General features: G+C 38.4%; 1 protein-coding gene across 1 annotated transcript in view; it reads left to right on the top strand.

The window, feature by feature from the left end:
* iglon5 (IgLON family member 5) overlaps positions 1–14,546 on the top strand; it is a 156,564-nt gene that overhangs the window by 125,629 nt on the left and 16,389 nt on the right. The window contains exons 2-4 of the mRNA XM_037676141.1: positions 4,716–4,794; positions 9,489–9,721; positions 12,784–12,903. Coding sequence (XP_037532069.1) covers positions 4,716–4,794; positions 9,489–9,721; positions 12,784–12,903 — 432 coding nt within the window. The remainder of the gene's footprint in view (positions 1–4,715; positions 4,795–9,488; positions 9,722–12,783; positions 12,904–14,546) is intronic.

A 14,546-nucleotide genomic window follows, 5' to 3' on the forward strand; every position in this document is an offset into this window, starting at 1 on the left:
TTTGTATATATATGTATATGTATATATATATGTATATATATGTATATGTATATATATATATATATATATATGTTGAATGAATGTTAAAGTTGAATCAAAACAAGTGCAAAATTATACAAGGATTTTGTGTTGAGACTGCAAGAACAATTTTTGTTTTGCATTTGTGGAGGAAATAATCAGTTAATTCATACAACTTTGATATTCTTACAACTGTTTTTGTTTTTTATATACTGACAGTGGGTCGGGTGGAGGATGTAGGGATCTGTTTCAGCATCTTACGATGAAAAATGTGTGTGCACATATGTTCGCAAAAGAAAAAAGATATGATGCAAATGAAACTTAATGTAAAAATTAAGATAGTCATTTATGTTCTTCTATAGAAGAAAACCACACACAACTCTTCATGAACAGTGTAAAACAGCAGTAATGCTGAGTCTATTTTCATAGTATCTAAACGTAATATTTTACTAAGCTGAAGAAGATTTCTTAATATTCATTGTTTTACTGGTGTTGTTTGCAGACCTAATTTAGCCTTGGATGTTTTCTGTCATAAGGAGAACCCTTGTGCCAATGTCAAATTTCAGATCTACTGCTCTAATTTATAGAAAATGAACTGACAAATGTTCAAGAATATTGTGAGGAGGGAAACATTTTTAAAATGTTCAAAATTCAAGTGACAAGACTGCAACGTGAGCCTCTAGCAGGGATATTACATCTTAAAACAAGGAAACCAAGAACCCCTACAAGTGTACCTTCTGTTCATCAACTAATCACTTAGTTTTCTACTACTTCAGCAGATTCACCTGATGGCATCAATGTAGTCCACTTACCAGGATAATGATTATTGTACGACTGTCTCTCACTAGGATTGTGACAGGAAACAATTAGTGGTGTAATCATAATCATTTTACATAATTGTTATCATATTAGATCAATATTCAAAACTATTTTCACTAACTTGCAGCTGGGTGGACAGAAATACCATATCTTGACATTATATTCCCCCCAGCCAGGGAATAAAAGAGGGTTTTTAAGCGAGACTTAAAAACAATAAGCAAGAGAGCCTGCCTGACATGCAGTGATAACTCATTCCACAGTTTTGGACCTGCAACGGAGAAAGTCCTGTCACTTCTGAGCTTAAAACAAGTGCCTGGAACCAATAAAAGCATTTGCTCTGCTGATTTCAGAAAACATTGCAGGACATATGGCTGCAGCAGATCAACAAGATAGGAGGGGGCAGAACTGTTCAGAGATCTAAAAACATGCATAAGTATTTTAAAATGGATTTAAAAGTGGTAGTCAGTGAAGGGAGACCAGAAATGGAGTATCATGCTCTCTTTTGCTTGTACCAGTTAAAAATCAGGCTGAAGCATTTTGAACCAGTTGTAATCATGCAATAGAGGTCTGACTGATTCCAAAAAGAAGCACATTGCAGTAGTCAAGCCTAGATGTTATGAAAGCATGTATTACTGATTCAAGGTTACTTTTGGACAGTATGGGCTTCGATTTAGACCGTTGCATCAACTGAAAAAACAAGATTTAACAATCATGTTGACATGACTGTTTAGTTTCATGGAAGGGTCCATTTTCACTCACAGATTAGTGACCACATTTCTATAATGGGGCTAGAGATGAAAGGTTGATACAGTGGTTCTTGGTTGTGCCATTAGGTGGAAGCTACACGACTTTTGTTTGTCTTCTTCTCATTAAATTTTAAGACATTTAAAGCCATCCAATTCCTGATGTCAACCAGGCAGTTAAGAAGAAGGTGGATAGAGCATTCACCAGTTGTGCTTCAGAGGGAAGTAAATTTGACAGTCATCAGGGTAAAAATGAAAAGGTATGCTGTGTTTACAAAAAATAGCACCTGGTGGCAGCATGTATAAAAAAAAGAGAAGAGTACCGAGGATGGATCCCTGCAGTACCCCCACCGACAAGCAGAATAAATGAGGTGGTCTATAAATTCATGAAATACAGATGCAGGTCTTGTTTTATTGATACATTTAAATACAGGAATGAAATAAAAGATTATGTACTATAACAGATGTTTATATATATCAACTACCTGTTTGTGCATTTGTTCTGATGTTTTACTGTCGACTGCAACTCCTAGAGCTATATTTTTTTGGAAAGTATTTAGGGAATGTGTTATGTTTAATATTGCAGAATATCTCTTCATGTCTAGCAGTTTGTATCATTGCTTATGTGTTGCTTTACTTGCTTGTGTGCGATTTATCCGGAGATCCAGTTGGAAAGATGGAGTGTGTGCCGAATGTCTTGGCCTGGTTATCACGTTATGCATGACCTGAGATTGGAGACTCGGTGACACAGGTTTTAGAAGGCAAGGTGCCAATCGAGCTGTGAAGGTGGGAATTGAATAGGGGAATGGGAATATCTCCCTTCTGGTTTGTATCATTCGGAATGTTGTTTGGAGCATTCAGCATTTGCATACATCATTTGTTCTATCAAAATAAGTTTATGTTTGCGGGTGTTGTTGGTGTGTGTATGTGTGCCCCTGTGTTACATTATATAATAGAGAGCATCTTCCCTTTATGTGTGTGCCTGTAATTGCATATGCGGTGTGTATTTATGACAGCATGTCACATATATACACACACACAAGCCCCAAGCCCTGGAACTGAATTAAATTAACCCAAATAAAGCCTGGTGCTGTGGAGCACAGAACACCTAAAAGCTTGAGCTGAAAATTGAGAAAAGCAGAGGAAGCATGAGCGCAGTAAAGCAATGCAACATTATTCTGCAGCTAATAAAAGGAAAAATAAACATTTAAGCTTGCAAGAGTTCTCCAACGCTGGGGACAGCAGCTAATATGGCACGCCCGTCCTTCAAGGTTTGCAGGGATGGAGCCAGTCCTCAGATCTTTGGCCGGCCTAGATAGCACAGCGGCGGCAGCGGCAGCAGCACCCATTAATGCGATTACAGCTTTTAGTCAGAGATTTTCAGGGCCAATTTTCTTGCGAAGCGTCATTAGTTTGTCCTCTTTTCTGTTTTCCTCTTTTTGTATGTCAGCAAACAAACACACATTTATGCCCAGCATCTGTCAAGAGTATGCAGTGAACCATATAAAAATTCCTGTACACAAAAATCAGAATAGCCTATGTTCAATCCACAGAATAAAGCTAAACCCCAATTTACAAGTACAAAGATGACAACGGGGGGCATTAAATCTTTTCATAAAACCCATGCTTGGCTTATTTTTATTACCAGGACTAGTGGCAATGGTGACACGAGCGGTGGTAAAAGAAGACCACCTTGCTTGTTGTTCGTTAGTTTTGTATTTATGATTTTTATTTTGAATCACCACCTGACCTGTGCACACACTCTCACTCACACTCAGACAAAAGCACTTGCACCATTGCAACAAAATCATTGTTTCTCAGCACCCTCCTGTTTGTAACGATTTTGTCTTGGAGGGAATCAGTTGCAGCGTTCTGTTTGTTCTAATGCCAAGTTATTGGGTTTGTGCAATGGAAAGGAAAGCATGATAACTGGCACCGTTAGTCATTGTTTAAGAAATGCAAAGTTTTGTGTGAGTCTGTGTAGTTGGCAGGACTTTCTGCATTTTAAGACCCTTTTGATTAGTGATGCATGATGTGGATTATAAAATGGAAGCTCCTCTCATTATTCTTTGCAATCAAATCGTGATTCCTCTAAAGACCCTTCTCTAATTTAAAACCCACATTTCTCATCTACTTAGTGGCGTATTGCCATCACTTTTGGCTTTCATCTCCTCGCAGGTTCTCATATGCCGTGCTTAACATGCCTCTGACTTCACACATCTGCTTAACAGACCTTGAGGTGCTTCTCAGCACCTTAGTGCAGCAGCTTCGTTTCATAAAGTCACCATTTATTAAACCTCAAGGCAAGGCATCAGCAAAAAGCCTATTGAGATATTGAGGTCATCCTGCAGGAGGAAGTAAGAAAAGATTATCAAAGACTGGAGGAGGGCACAAGCTGAGATGGTATCTGGTGTCATGTTGTGTTTCAGCAGAGGTAAGATGGAAAGAGCCACCTTTCCCACTGGAACCGCCTGCGTTAGTATGCAATATCACAGTCTGCAAATGAGATATTTGGTGCTCATTGTTTGCAGTCCAACCAATTTTACAAAAAGTGAACCCCAACTATTTAACTTTTTTTTTTTCTTAAACTAAGCATGGCAGACACTCACAGATGCCAAGTTTGTTTTTCCCCTTCAGCTAATGGTTCTCAGAATGTGTTTGTTCCTGTGTGAGTCTGTGATACAGTATGTGTTTGTGCTTTTGTCCTCTTGAGTTCTCTGTGTGCATGTGTGTGTGTGTGTGTGTGTGTGTGTGTGTTGGTAGGCAGGATGAGCATCCCTTCTGTTACCGTTGCTGTCCCTTCATTTCACGCTCCGGCAGCTCCATGTGAATCCTCTTCCCTTGGCTCATTATCAGTGCTGTTCAATGAACGCGCATCCCACCAGAATGCAGCCTAAAACCGAATTATTATTCCAGTACGGGGGTCAGTGCAGACGTTGTGGCTCTTTTTGTTTTGTATATTTATTATTTTTGCTTTAGAAATAAGTAAGCAGAATGCAGGACACATCCCCGCCACAAATTACTTGTTGGGGTAGTGGATCTTCAAGTACCTGAGCAGAGATTGATGAGCGCCAGTGGAGCGTCTTGTGTCGTTATTGGATGCTCATTGCACTTTTCCCTCATTTGTCTTCACAGGGTCCAGTGTGCATGGAGCAGAATTCGGACTCCTGCCGGACAATATTACAGTGTTGGAAGGCGACAGTGTGATTTTGAGGTAACTTTTGATTTTACACTTGCACCAACAGATTAACACATAAAAAAACATGGTTGCCCTTCCACCACCTGTCATGCAGATCTTATTGCCAATTTTGTGTCTCAAAACTTCAGTGATGTATCCCACAATGTGACACTTTTTCCAACTCTTTCTAGCCAAATAACTAGTCATGCAGTCTTTTTCCAGTAACCTTGTCTTAGATGTAACAACACTACTGGTCAGCTCAGTGGGTGGATCTCCTCTTTGTCCAACCACACCTCCCCAACTGTGAGTGATAAAGTAGAAATCACAGATTTTGCTGGCTCCCAACCAAGCACCAATAAGGCCAACACACTTCTTTTATCTCGTGCATGTGACATGGCTTGGCAGTATAACAAGAAAAAAGGTCCAAGCTCACACTTTTTACATCAACTTTAAGCCTACACCTCTGCAACAATTATGAGCAGATTTTTATTTTTTATTTTTTTATTTGTCTGTTTACTCTGAAGCCAAGAACAAATCTGTCAATAGTTGTCAGCATCAGCAAGTCTCTATCGAAGTTGGAAATCAAAGAACCAGAATCTATACTGTCATCAAGACATGTAGCCTGAAGCTGTTTTATTGATGCTGTGATGTTGTGATTTATTTAGCAGTTTTGACACATAAGCCCAGACTTATAGATGATTAAATCTATTTTCTAAATGTGATTTTTATTTCCCACCCCAATACCAGTATATGCCGCTTTGCAGCAACACTACATTAATGCATTTTCGGTGTGTAAATAGTTGTTGCACGGATAAAGATAAATTATTTTAAAGCTTAATTTGAGATAAACTAACTTTTAGTGAAAACATGTAGTCTATCAGCTCGTAGACTAAACAGCTTCATTAATAAACTTAATTTTAATATAAAATCACTTCATACCCAAGTGGCAGAACTACTTCTTTAACAAGACAATGCTGTTGTGTTGGTTTTGTTGTGGGCCATTAAGATGAGGCCCATTTGATGTTATTATGATGCTCATTTCCTCCGGGCTTGCAGTGCTGGAGTAACGGCATCAGTGCATAAGTGATTAACTGTAAAAATAGATTATTAGGCCATACATACACAAATAAATAAAAAAATGGAGGGAATTCTCACTGGATTTTTTTCCCTGATATCATTAACTACAGACAACTGATCCAAATCGATACAATAAAAAGTGTTTTGCTTTGAATTTGTGTCGACTTGAGCATAAGCTCTACGCTTTAAAGACATCCGGACTCACTTGGTTGTTATATGTTGTTGAGTCACGGCCACTGACTTGACAAAGTTCAGCTCCTGCAGCCTGGAACACCTTGCAACAGGAACTGAAGTTGTCCACCTTGATTTATTTAAGGGGTTTCAAACATTTTATAATGTCAATAGAAAAATCAAAGCAGATATGTTCATGTTTTTAGTATTTCACCCTGTTTTACGGCACCCTGATTTATTGTTTTATACACTGCTCTTATTTTAAATGCATTTTTACTGTAGTTTATTGTTGTCATTGTTATTGTCTGCACTTTATATGTTCTGTCTGGAACAGGTCCCGCTTGTAAATGAGTCCTTGTGGCTCAATGAGGCTAACCTGTATAAATAAAGGTTGAATGCATTTAAAAAAAAGAGATCCCCCTCAGAGATATTTATCCAGGTCATATCAGTGAAACATGAGGACTTCAAAAGCATCTTACTAGTTGAAGTTGCTGAAGGACATCTAGTGGCCAAGTCAAGCACTAGACGTCACACCTTAGCAGGCAATTCATGTCTTCCTCTGAGTCAGAGCAGAGCGAAAGTAAATTACAGTGTTTCTGCACACTGTGGTATTTTACTTTTCATTGTTTGACAGATTTTTCAATTTGTTGCTAACTATAATTTACGTGCAAACAGCCAGACTTGAATTGCAGACCAAATTCATTTTCAAAGTTTGCTTGCAGACAAAAACAATTTAGCAAGCTGTGAAAAACGGTACATAACCACTTTTCGTTCGGCGTGCTGCTTCCTTGTTTGACTGACTGCAGCCAAATGTGTTATAACTTGACCCACTTTCTTCAGCCCTGTTACAAGAATCAACATAAAAAAAAATAAAAAAAAGTTTGCTTGGTTTTATTACCCAAGGGTTTAGCCGACAAATAAACAAGAAGACAGCTCAAAGTTTGTTTGGAGACGTAGAAATGCAGATTCAGCACAGAGGGTCACTGAATGGCTTGATGAGAATGATAATGAGGCAAATCATGTGTTGCCTTTGCAGTCACAGCATTTCTATCTAAATGAACAGAGAGCCTCACCAATACTTTTCAAAAGCACCAACAGTGGGAATAATTTTAGAATAATATAGGTCTGTTCCTTTACTGAGCTTGAATAATCGTGTAAAAGCTGTTAAAAATGCTGGTTGAATCAATGAATTTCTTCTTATATGCTATTATATTTATATTTATATAAATGTACAGACCTGATCTATTTAAAGACGTTGATTTAAATCTTATTTATATTCCTATATTTTGTGATTTTTCAGAAATCTTAAAAAGTTCTGCTGACGTAATTTGCCGTTAAGTTAAAGATGAAAATGTGCTTCCATATTTCAAGTAAAAATGCACACTTGTTAACAGTTAAACACCTGAAGCAAATGTTCATATGCCCTCTCTGATAACTTTATGAACACCAGCTGTTGAAAGCATTCCTTGTGCCCTTGTTTGAATTTTTACTTTTATTGCAGATTTTCTGGCCATCTTGCAGGAACAGTTCCTCTGAGATCTGTTTGCAAATGTTCTGTGACATTTAACGAGGCAGGTGAACTGTGAGGGCTATGGATAAACCTTCAACTTGTATTTATCTTAGAAGAATTTTAAAGATTTGTTTGATGTGTTAATAATCACTATCTTTTTGGAGAAACAGTTTTTGTTTTTTGTTAGCTATTTGATCATTGTGATTTAAATGTATTCTTGTTTTGATTATCATTGCTTAAATGGAGTGACAAGGATGGATAAGATTAGGAATTAGATCATCAGAGGTACAGCACAGGTTGAACAACTGGGAAATAAAGTTAGAAAGGCCCGACTGAGATGGTTTGGACATGTCCAAAGGAGGGACAGTGAGTATTGGTAGAAGGATGTTAGAAATGCAAATGCTAGGAAAAAGACAAAAAGGAGATATATGGATGCAGTTAGAGAGGACATGGGGGTACTATACCATATGACTTTATTTATAAAGCACTTAAAACAGCAACAAGGCCAACCAAAGTGTGCAGCAAAATCAAACGAGCAAAGGACACCAGATAAAAACATAGATCCAAATGGAAAAAGATAATAACTAAATGACTAACACTGTAGAATACAGACCAGTTAAAAACAAATCACACAGAGTCAAAAGCCAGTAAATAAAAGTGGGGTTTTAAGCGAGGTAAGTCGACAGATTGAGATGGAGGAGCATGACTCGCTGTGGCGACCACTGAAGGAGGAAAAGCTCAAAGAAGAAGAAAAAAGAAGATTTGAACCAGTATCTTACTGGGCTGCAACTGAAATCCGTCTCAAAACATTTCTCATGTTTTTATTATTTCCTTTCCCAAGTTTCAGAGGTTCAAAGCCTTACTGCTTGACGTGTGCACATGTTCATAAATGGCCAAAGAGGAGATATATGGATGCAGTTAGAGGACATGGAGGTAGTTGGAGTGAGGACAGGGTAAGAGAGAGTTCCCTCTTCAGAGTTGCTGTGGTGACCCCTTGAAGGGGAAACAGCTGAAAGATGAGGACAAAAGATGTACTGGTTATGTAATGATGCGCACCTGGTACTTATTTGTTTCTCACAATGTAACTGTCATTTGGTCTGATACATAGTCTGGAAGTAAAGGATAACAAATCATTTCATAAAACAGTCCAGTTCCTGTACGTACCAAATATGTAATAATTATGACCTATGTAATCACCATGTATGTTCTGGTTACGTAACTGGTACGTATCATGTATAATCCTATGAGGTACCAGGTATGCAGCCTGTAGGAACAGGGAAACAAGTCACGTCATAAGATAGTCTGGTCCTTAAGGTACCACTTGCCCAGTACATGTTCAATATGTATTCTGTAGGTACCCAGCATGTACTTGGTTAATAATCAGAACTTACTGGGATCCATTATGTATTGTTATGAACTCATCTTTGAAGGTCATACGTGTGAAGGTGTCATTGCACAGTGACGAGTGTCTAATAAAGCTTCTTTAAACTATTTTGCAGTCAAATAGAGGTTGGTTTGCCCTTTTAAGATTCTTCTGAAAAAGTGTTTAACACCTCAATTTTACCTCCACTATTTCCATAAATTGACAACTCTTAGTTACATTGTGCAGAGGAGAACAAAGGTACCAAAAACTGCTGTCTTCTTAAAGTCTTCTGCCTTTTGGCTCCAACGTTATAATTTATTTTAATATTAAAGGAACTGCTTTGATGATTCGATGGCTAGTGGTGATTAGAACAAGGTTTTAATGAGTATTTTAAAGCTTTGGCACTTGAAATACCTAATCATTTTTAATAACTGTGCCACGTATAGCCAACAAGTAAACCGAGATCAAAGATCTAGTAAAAACTGCCCGGGAGTTCTAACTTCTTGGGATGCCCAAAATATTTTATGATGATCCTCTTTAATTTTAATTTTCCACTCGTGAAGTAAAACAGTCAATTTCTTCTAATAAACACTTTCTGTCTTCTCACAGATGTCGAATCGATGAGGAGGTGACCCACAAAGCCTGGCTGAACCGCTCTAACATCCTATTCACCGGAACAGATAAGTGGTCGCTGGACAAGCGTGTGACGCTGCTCAACAGCAACAATAGTGATTTTTCCATTCACATCGAGAAGGTGCAAATAACCGATGAGGGACCCTACACCTGCACCTTCCAGGCCAATAACAAACCTCGCATCGCCAACGTCTACCTCATCGTCCAAGGTCAGCCATTGAGACAGAACTACATGTTGTTATACACTCTTATTATAATCTGTAATCTTAAATTATTATCTATTAGTATCACAAGTTTATCAATTTGATTGTCGTTGGAAGTTTAAAAAAAAAATGCAGTGTACTGTGGAAGTTTTAAACCACAACTGATTTCTTGGAGCTGGACGTCTCTGCAATATTTCAAAGTGCTTTTGATTAATAATTTTTCAGGGTTTCCGAATGTTTTTCAAATATTTTTTTTTAGACTTTGGCTGCCTCTTCAGTTATTTTCTGTCCAGTTGTTGAACCTGATAATATAATGTTCAGTGTGTGCTTCAAAGCAGTAATTTTCTCTTCTTCTTTCGGCTGCTCCCTTCCTCGGGGGCCACAGAGAACTAACTCGCACAAAGACTTGACAATTGTTTTTCACCGGATGCCCCTCCCAAAGCAACTACAGAACACCGAGCTACAACAGCCTTCTGTGTGGGGTGGGGCAGGGGGCTGACATCTAGGGTGCCCGGGGGAGCAGATGGTGGGGGTTAAGGGCCTTGCTCAAGGGCCCAGAGAGGGGCAAACGAGGGCAGAAGCAGGTGTGGGTGCTTCACATTTCCCACTGACATTTTGATGTTGCCAGTCTGAGGAGTCAAACCGGCAACCTTCCAATCACAGACCCACCTTCTCTAACCTCTGTGCCACCATTCCCCCCTGTGTGCTTAAAAACAGCTAATGAGTCATTATATTTTTAAGGAATAAAAAGACAACAAAACCTGACATGAGTTAAGAAATGCACCATCCTTTAGTTGTGCATGTGTCAAACTCAAGGCCCGGGGACCAAATATGGCCCTCGTTGACATCTTATCTGACCCCCATGATGATATGTTAAACGTAAAATGCTTTTATCGCTTGCATTATTTTTTTTTCTTTGATTATGATGTCGAAAGTGCAGCAGGGAACGTCAAATGAGACCAGTCAAACTCTTGTTGAGGAACCTGCAACCAAGAAAAGATGTTGGATATCTGACTTGAGTTAATGTAGTTTCTGAAATTGACCCTTAGTTTGAAAAAGGTTTTAATTTTGGCCCTCTTTTGTAAGAGAGTTTGACATCCCAAGTTCAGCTAATATCTCTGAAACTACTAAAAAAAAAAATATTGTGTGAAACGATTTATCTTTTACATTTCATAGATTCAACCAAATAAATTAGATTAAATTTTGTTGTTTCAGGGCTCTCAGAAAGTATTTGTGAGTATGTTAGTATCTCGGGAGCCGAGATGGGGTAGAGGTGGGGCAGCCGACCTGGACCAGAAAGTTGCGATTCGACTCCCAGTCATTTCCACATGTCGTGGTGTCTCTGAGCAAGACACTCAATCCCCACTTGCTCCCTGGGTACCTACATAGCTGACCACTGCTCCACCTGGGTGTATCCCGGGTGTGATGGGTTAAATGGAGAGAACTAATTTCATCATTGTATAATGATGACAACATATAGCACTTATACTTACTTATATATAAATAGTTTATTTGAAAAGTTGTCTGTTATGATCTGGTTCCACTCTTGAGTTTCAAAACATCTTCTTATGTCTGAATAATCCATAGGTCAGAGTTAAAAGGCTTAACAAACCAACAACACATTTCTCCGAAAATGATGAGGTAATGATAAAATTAGTGTAAAAACAACCACAGCCACTCACAAAAACAGTTTGATAAACTGTCATAAAACCAGAATAACTCTAGATTAAAACTTTTTCTAAAATATTTAAAGAAAGTCTGGCTCCTTTTAAAGAAAATTAAAGAAATTAGGCCTGAGTCAAGACTTTTGCGCACTGCTGTATATAAAGTTGGACGGTTAATTATAGCTTTTTAACAGGACTTTTCAGCATTTAGAGTTTGTATTTAAGATTACATTTAGAGAAAGCTTAGTGGGCTTGTTTGTGCAGCTACTGAAAGGAAAGCAGGTGGAAAAACAGCTGAGCCGATTTCTTTTTTTTTTTTCCCCAAGTTTGCTCGATTTACATCGTCTGTAAACAGAAAAGTTAGGCAGATTCAGTGGATGAGAATGTGCTTTGAGGGGATGAAGTGCACAGTAGGCTGTCCAACTGTCTGACTAAATACAGTAACTGACAGTGCAGGATCACGACTGGGGCTCAGTCACCGTCAGCAGCTGAGTGAATGAAAGTCTGGCTGATCTTGAGTGACACAATGTATTGGTGCTGGACTGGTAGGAGGATGGGACTCAGAATGTGTCCATTTTTAGTGTATGGTGGGCTGTGTAGTGTAAAGTAAAGTTACACATCACCAGCAGAATGAGTTTTTACAAGCATTTTGCAGAAATTAAAACACAAAAGCTGCCTTAAAGGTAACAACGTCATTCACAAAGATCTCAAAACACGTTTATCTGCATAATCCAAAGCTTATAAATGACCAGACGCTCCCAAACATGCACACAGCTCTAAGTTGACTGCATCTGAAGCTTGATAGTACGCAAAATAATTATACCCTCAAGTCACTGCATCAAGCAGAAGCATCGCTCCAATCTGTGCTTTATCACTGCAAGTCCTCAACTCCAGCAAGACATACAAAAAAGGAGCTTCGGCTGATTTCGTGCAGAAAGCAATCTCAGAGCCAAGCTCATTAAAACAATGATAATAGGTCATTTAAATTCAAGGGCCATCGTGTTATCAAACTAACTGCACCAGCTTTTTGAGTTTGGGGCAAAATGGTGTTTGGGGGTGGTCTTTTGCTAAAAATAAATACAAGTAAAAATTCCTTGACATTGATAAATGCTCTTTTTTTTTTTTTTTTTTTTGGTAAAGATCAAGTTAAGGTAGATGTTAGAAGAACATTGCGTCGCTCATTTGCAGCAGTTTATAATTTAAAGCATTTCAAGTAGACAGTCAACCATATCGTTGCACATTTCAGTGAGCACTGACACGGATCATTAATCAGATGATCTCCTTGTCTGTCTAAAACAGACGTAAACACCTTAATAAACTGCAACGCTAGACCTTATCAATAATTTATGATATGAAAAGGTGATTTTGTGGTCAGGTTTTAATGGGAAAAATCTTGTCTTTCAGTACCAGCAAGAATCGTGAACATCTCAAAAAATGTGTCAGTGAACGAGGGGGAGAATGTGAACCTTTACTGTTTGGCAGTCGGTCGGCCCGAGCCCACCGTCACCTGGAAAGACCAGAAATGTAAGCCCCTCTTTCTTGTTTGCTTCTTCTCTGATCCACCTTTATCTCCCTGTCTATAGACGTTCATCCTCGCCTGTTAAAGTCTTTACTTTTGTTCCTCCAGCCTTACAGCCTCATCAGCATTCAGCTCGTGTCCACATCCTTATTCTCCGTCCCTGTGTCATCATTCTTAAATCCAGCTTTTTAGTCTGTCTTCGTCTTAAACTCGTGCTCTCAAACTTCCTCGTGTCCCAATGTTTTGTCCCAAATAGCCACTCATTATACGTTATTATCCCCACAGCACCACCCATAATCGTCAGCATCTGTCCTCATTCACCCTGTTAACCAGTGTTGCTGTGCCACCAGCGTCAGCTACTTTTTGTTTCTGTCAGAGTTCGTGCTGAAGGAGGTCCAAGGCGGTCTGCAAGTATAGATTGAAACATAAAGTCAGATCCTTTTGATACGATCAGTGTTGTATTTATTGCCCACTGCTATGCAAAGTTAGCATTCATAGAACTGTCTGGTTATGTGTTGGTTAACCTGCCTGTCTGTTAGCAGACTATAATATGAACTGAGTATGGTGTAACAGCAGAGTGTCATTCCCAACACATACTATGAGGTGTTACAGATCACAATACGCATTCTTCAAGAAATGCTATGTTCATTATTTCACTTTTGGCCACATCGTTGTCAGCAACTCTTCTCTAAGTGATGCAGATTATCACGACATGGTCTATTAAAGACTGAAAGATTGAAGAAAAAATATTAGAGCTGTAATTGAAAGCTGAGTCAGCTGTTTTGCACATAATAGCAACTTTTCCTGAATGAGTATTCTACTATAAGAAATATATTTTAGATGTTTTTTTCCCCACTGTTTATTTTCTTAATATTATTTATAATCTAATATAGGATTTGCTTCATCTCATTTTTTCAGTCCTGGATTCAAAATGTTGTGAAATGTTGCAACTATTTTTATATATCATTAACAACCATTGGACTGCTTACCTGTATCACAAAACTATAAAACACTTAGCTAAGCTAAATCTTTCCCAATCACTTTTTGATTTTAAGAAACGTTTTACAAAAATAAATTCCAAAACATGTTGAGATACTAATCTGAAATTGAAAAACAATGTTTTTATTTTGCGAATACAACTCGGCTGATTCCCAAAACAGTTACTAGAAACTCGTGAATTGGAGCAGCTTTTTAGAACAAACATACATTTGGTATATTTCAGCAAAATATAAAACACGTTACCTTTTTTTAATAAATAATTGCAATTTTTTTAGAGCTCATCATTATAACAAAAATGTGCTTAGATTCAACTAAAGATCAGTTTTTAAACAATTTTTTTTCCCAGTAGGTATTAATGTGTTACACAGTCCGTTCCATTTTACAAAAATCAGCATTTTTTGGATCTTGCTGTAGATGTTTATTCCAAACAGTGAAAGCTAATTGCCATTGATTATCTGTTGGGTTCAGGATTCAGAATAAGCCAGACACAGGAGTACAAAAGAACAGTTTTTATTTATTTTGGCTGCTGGTTGCTGGATGGAGGAGTCAGAATCGACTGTGATGACAAATCCTCTCAAGCTGGAGGAAGGGAGTCACCTGACAGAGCTGCAGCGATGGAGCAGGCTGAAGCGGTTCATGCTCTGTGGGG

Source organism: Nematolebias whitei, chromosome 5 (genome assembly GCF_014905685.2).
Source record: "Nematolebias whitei isolate Nwh7 chromosome 5, NemWhi1, whole genome shotgun sequence".
Classification (NCBI taxonomy): Eukaryota; Metazoa; Chordata; class Actinopteri; order Cyprinodontiformes; family Rivulidae; genus Nematolebias; species Nematolebias whitei.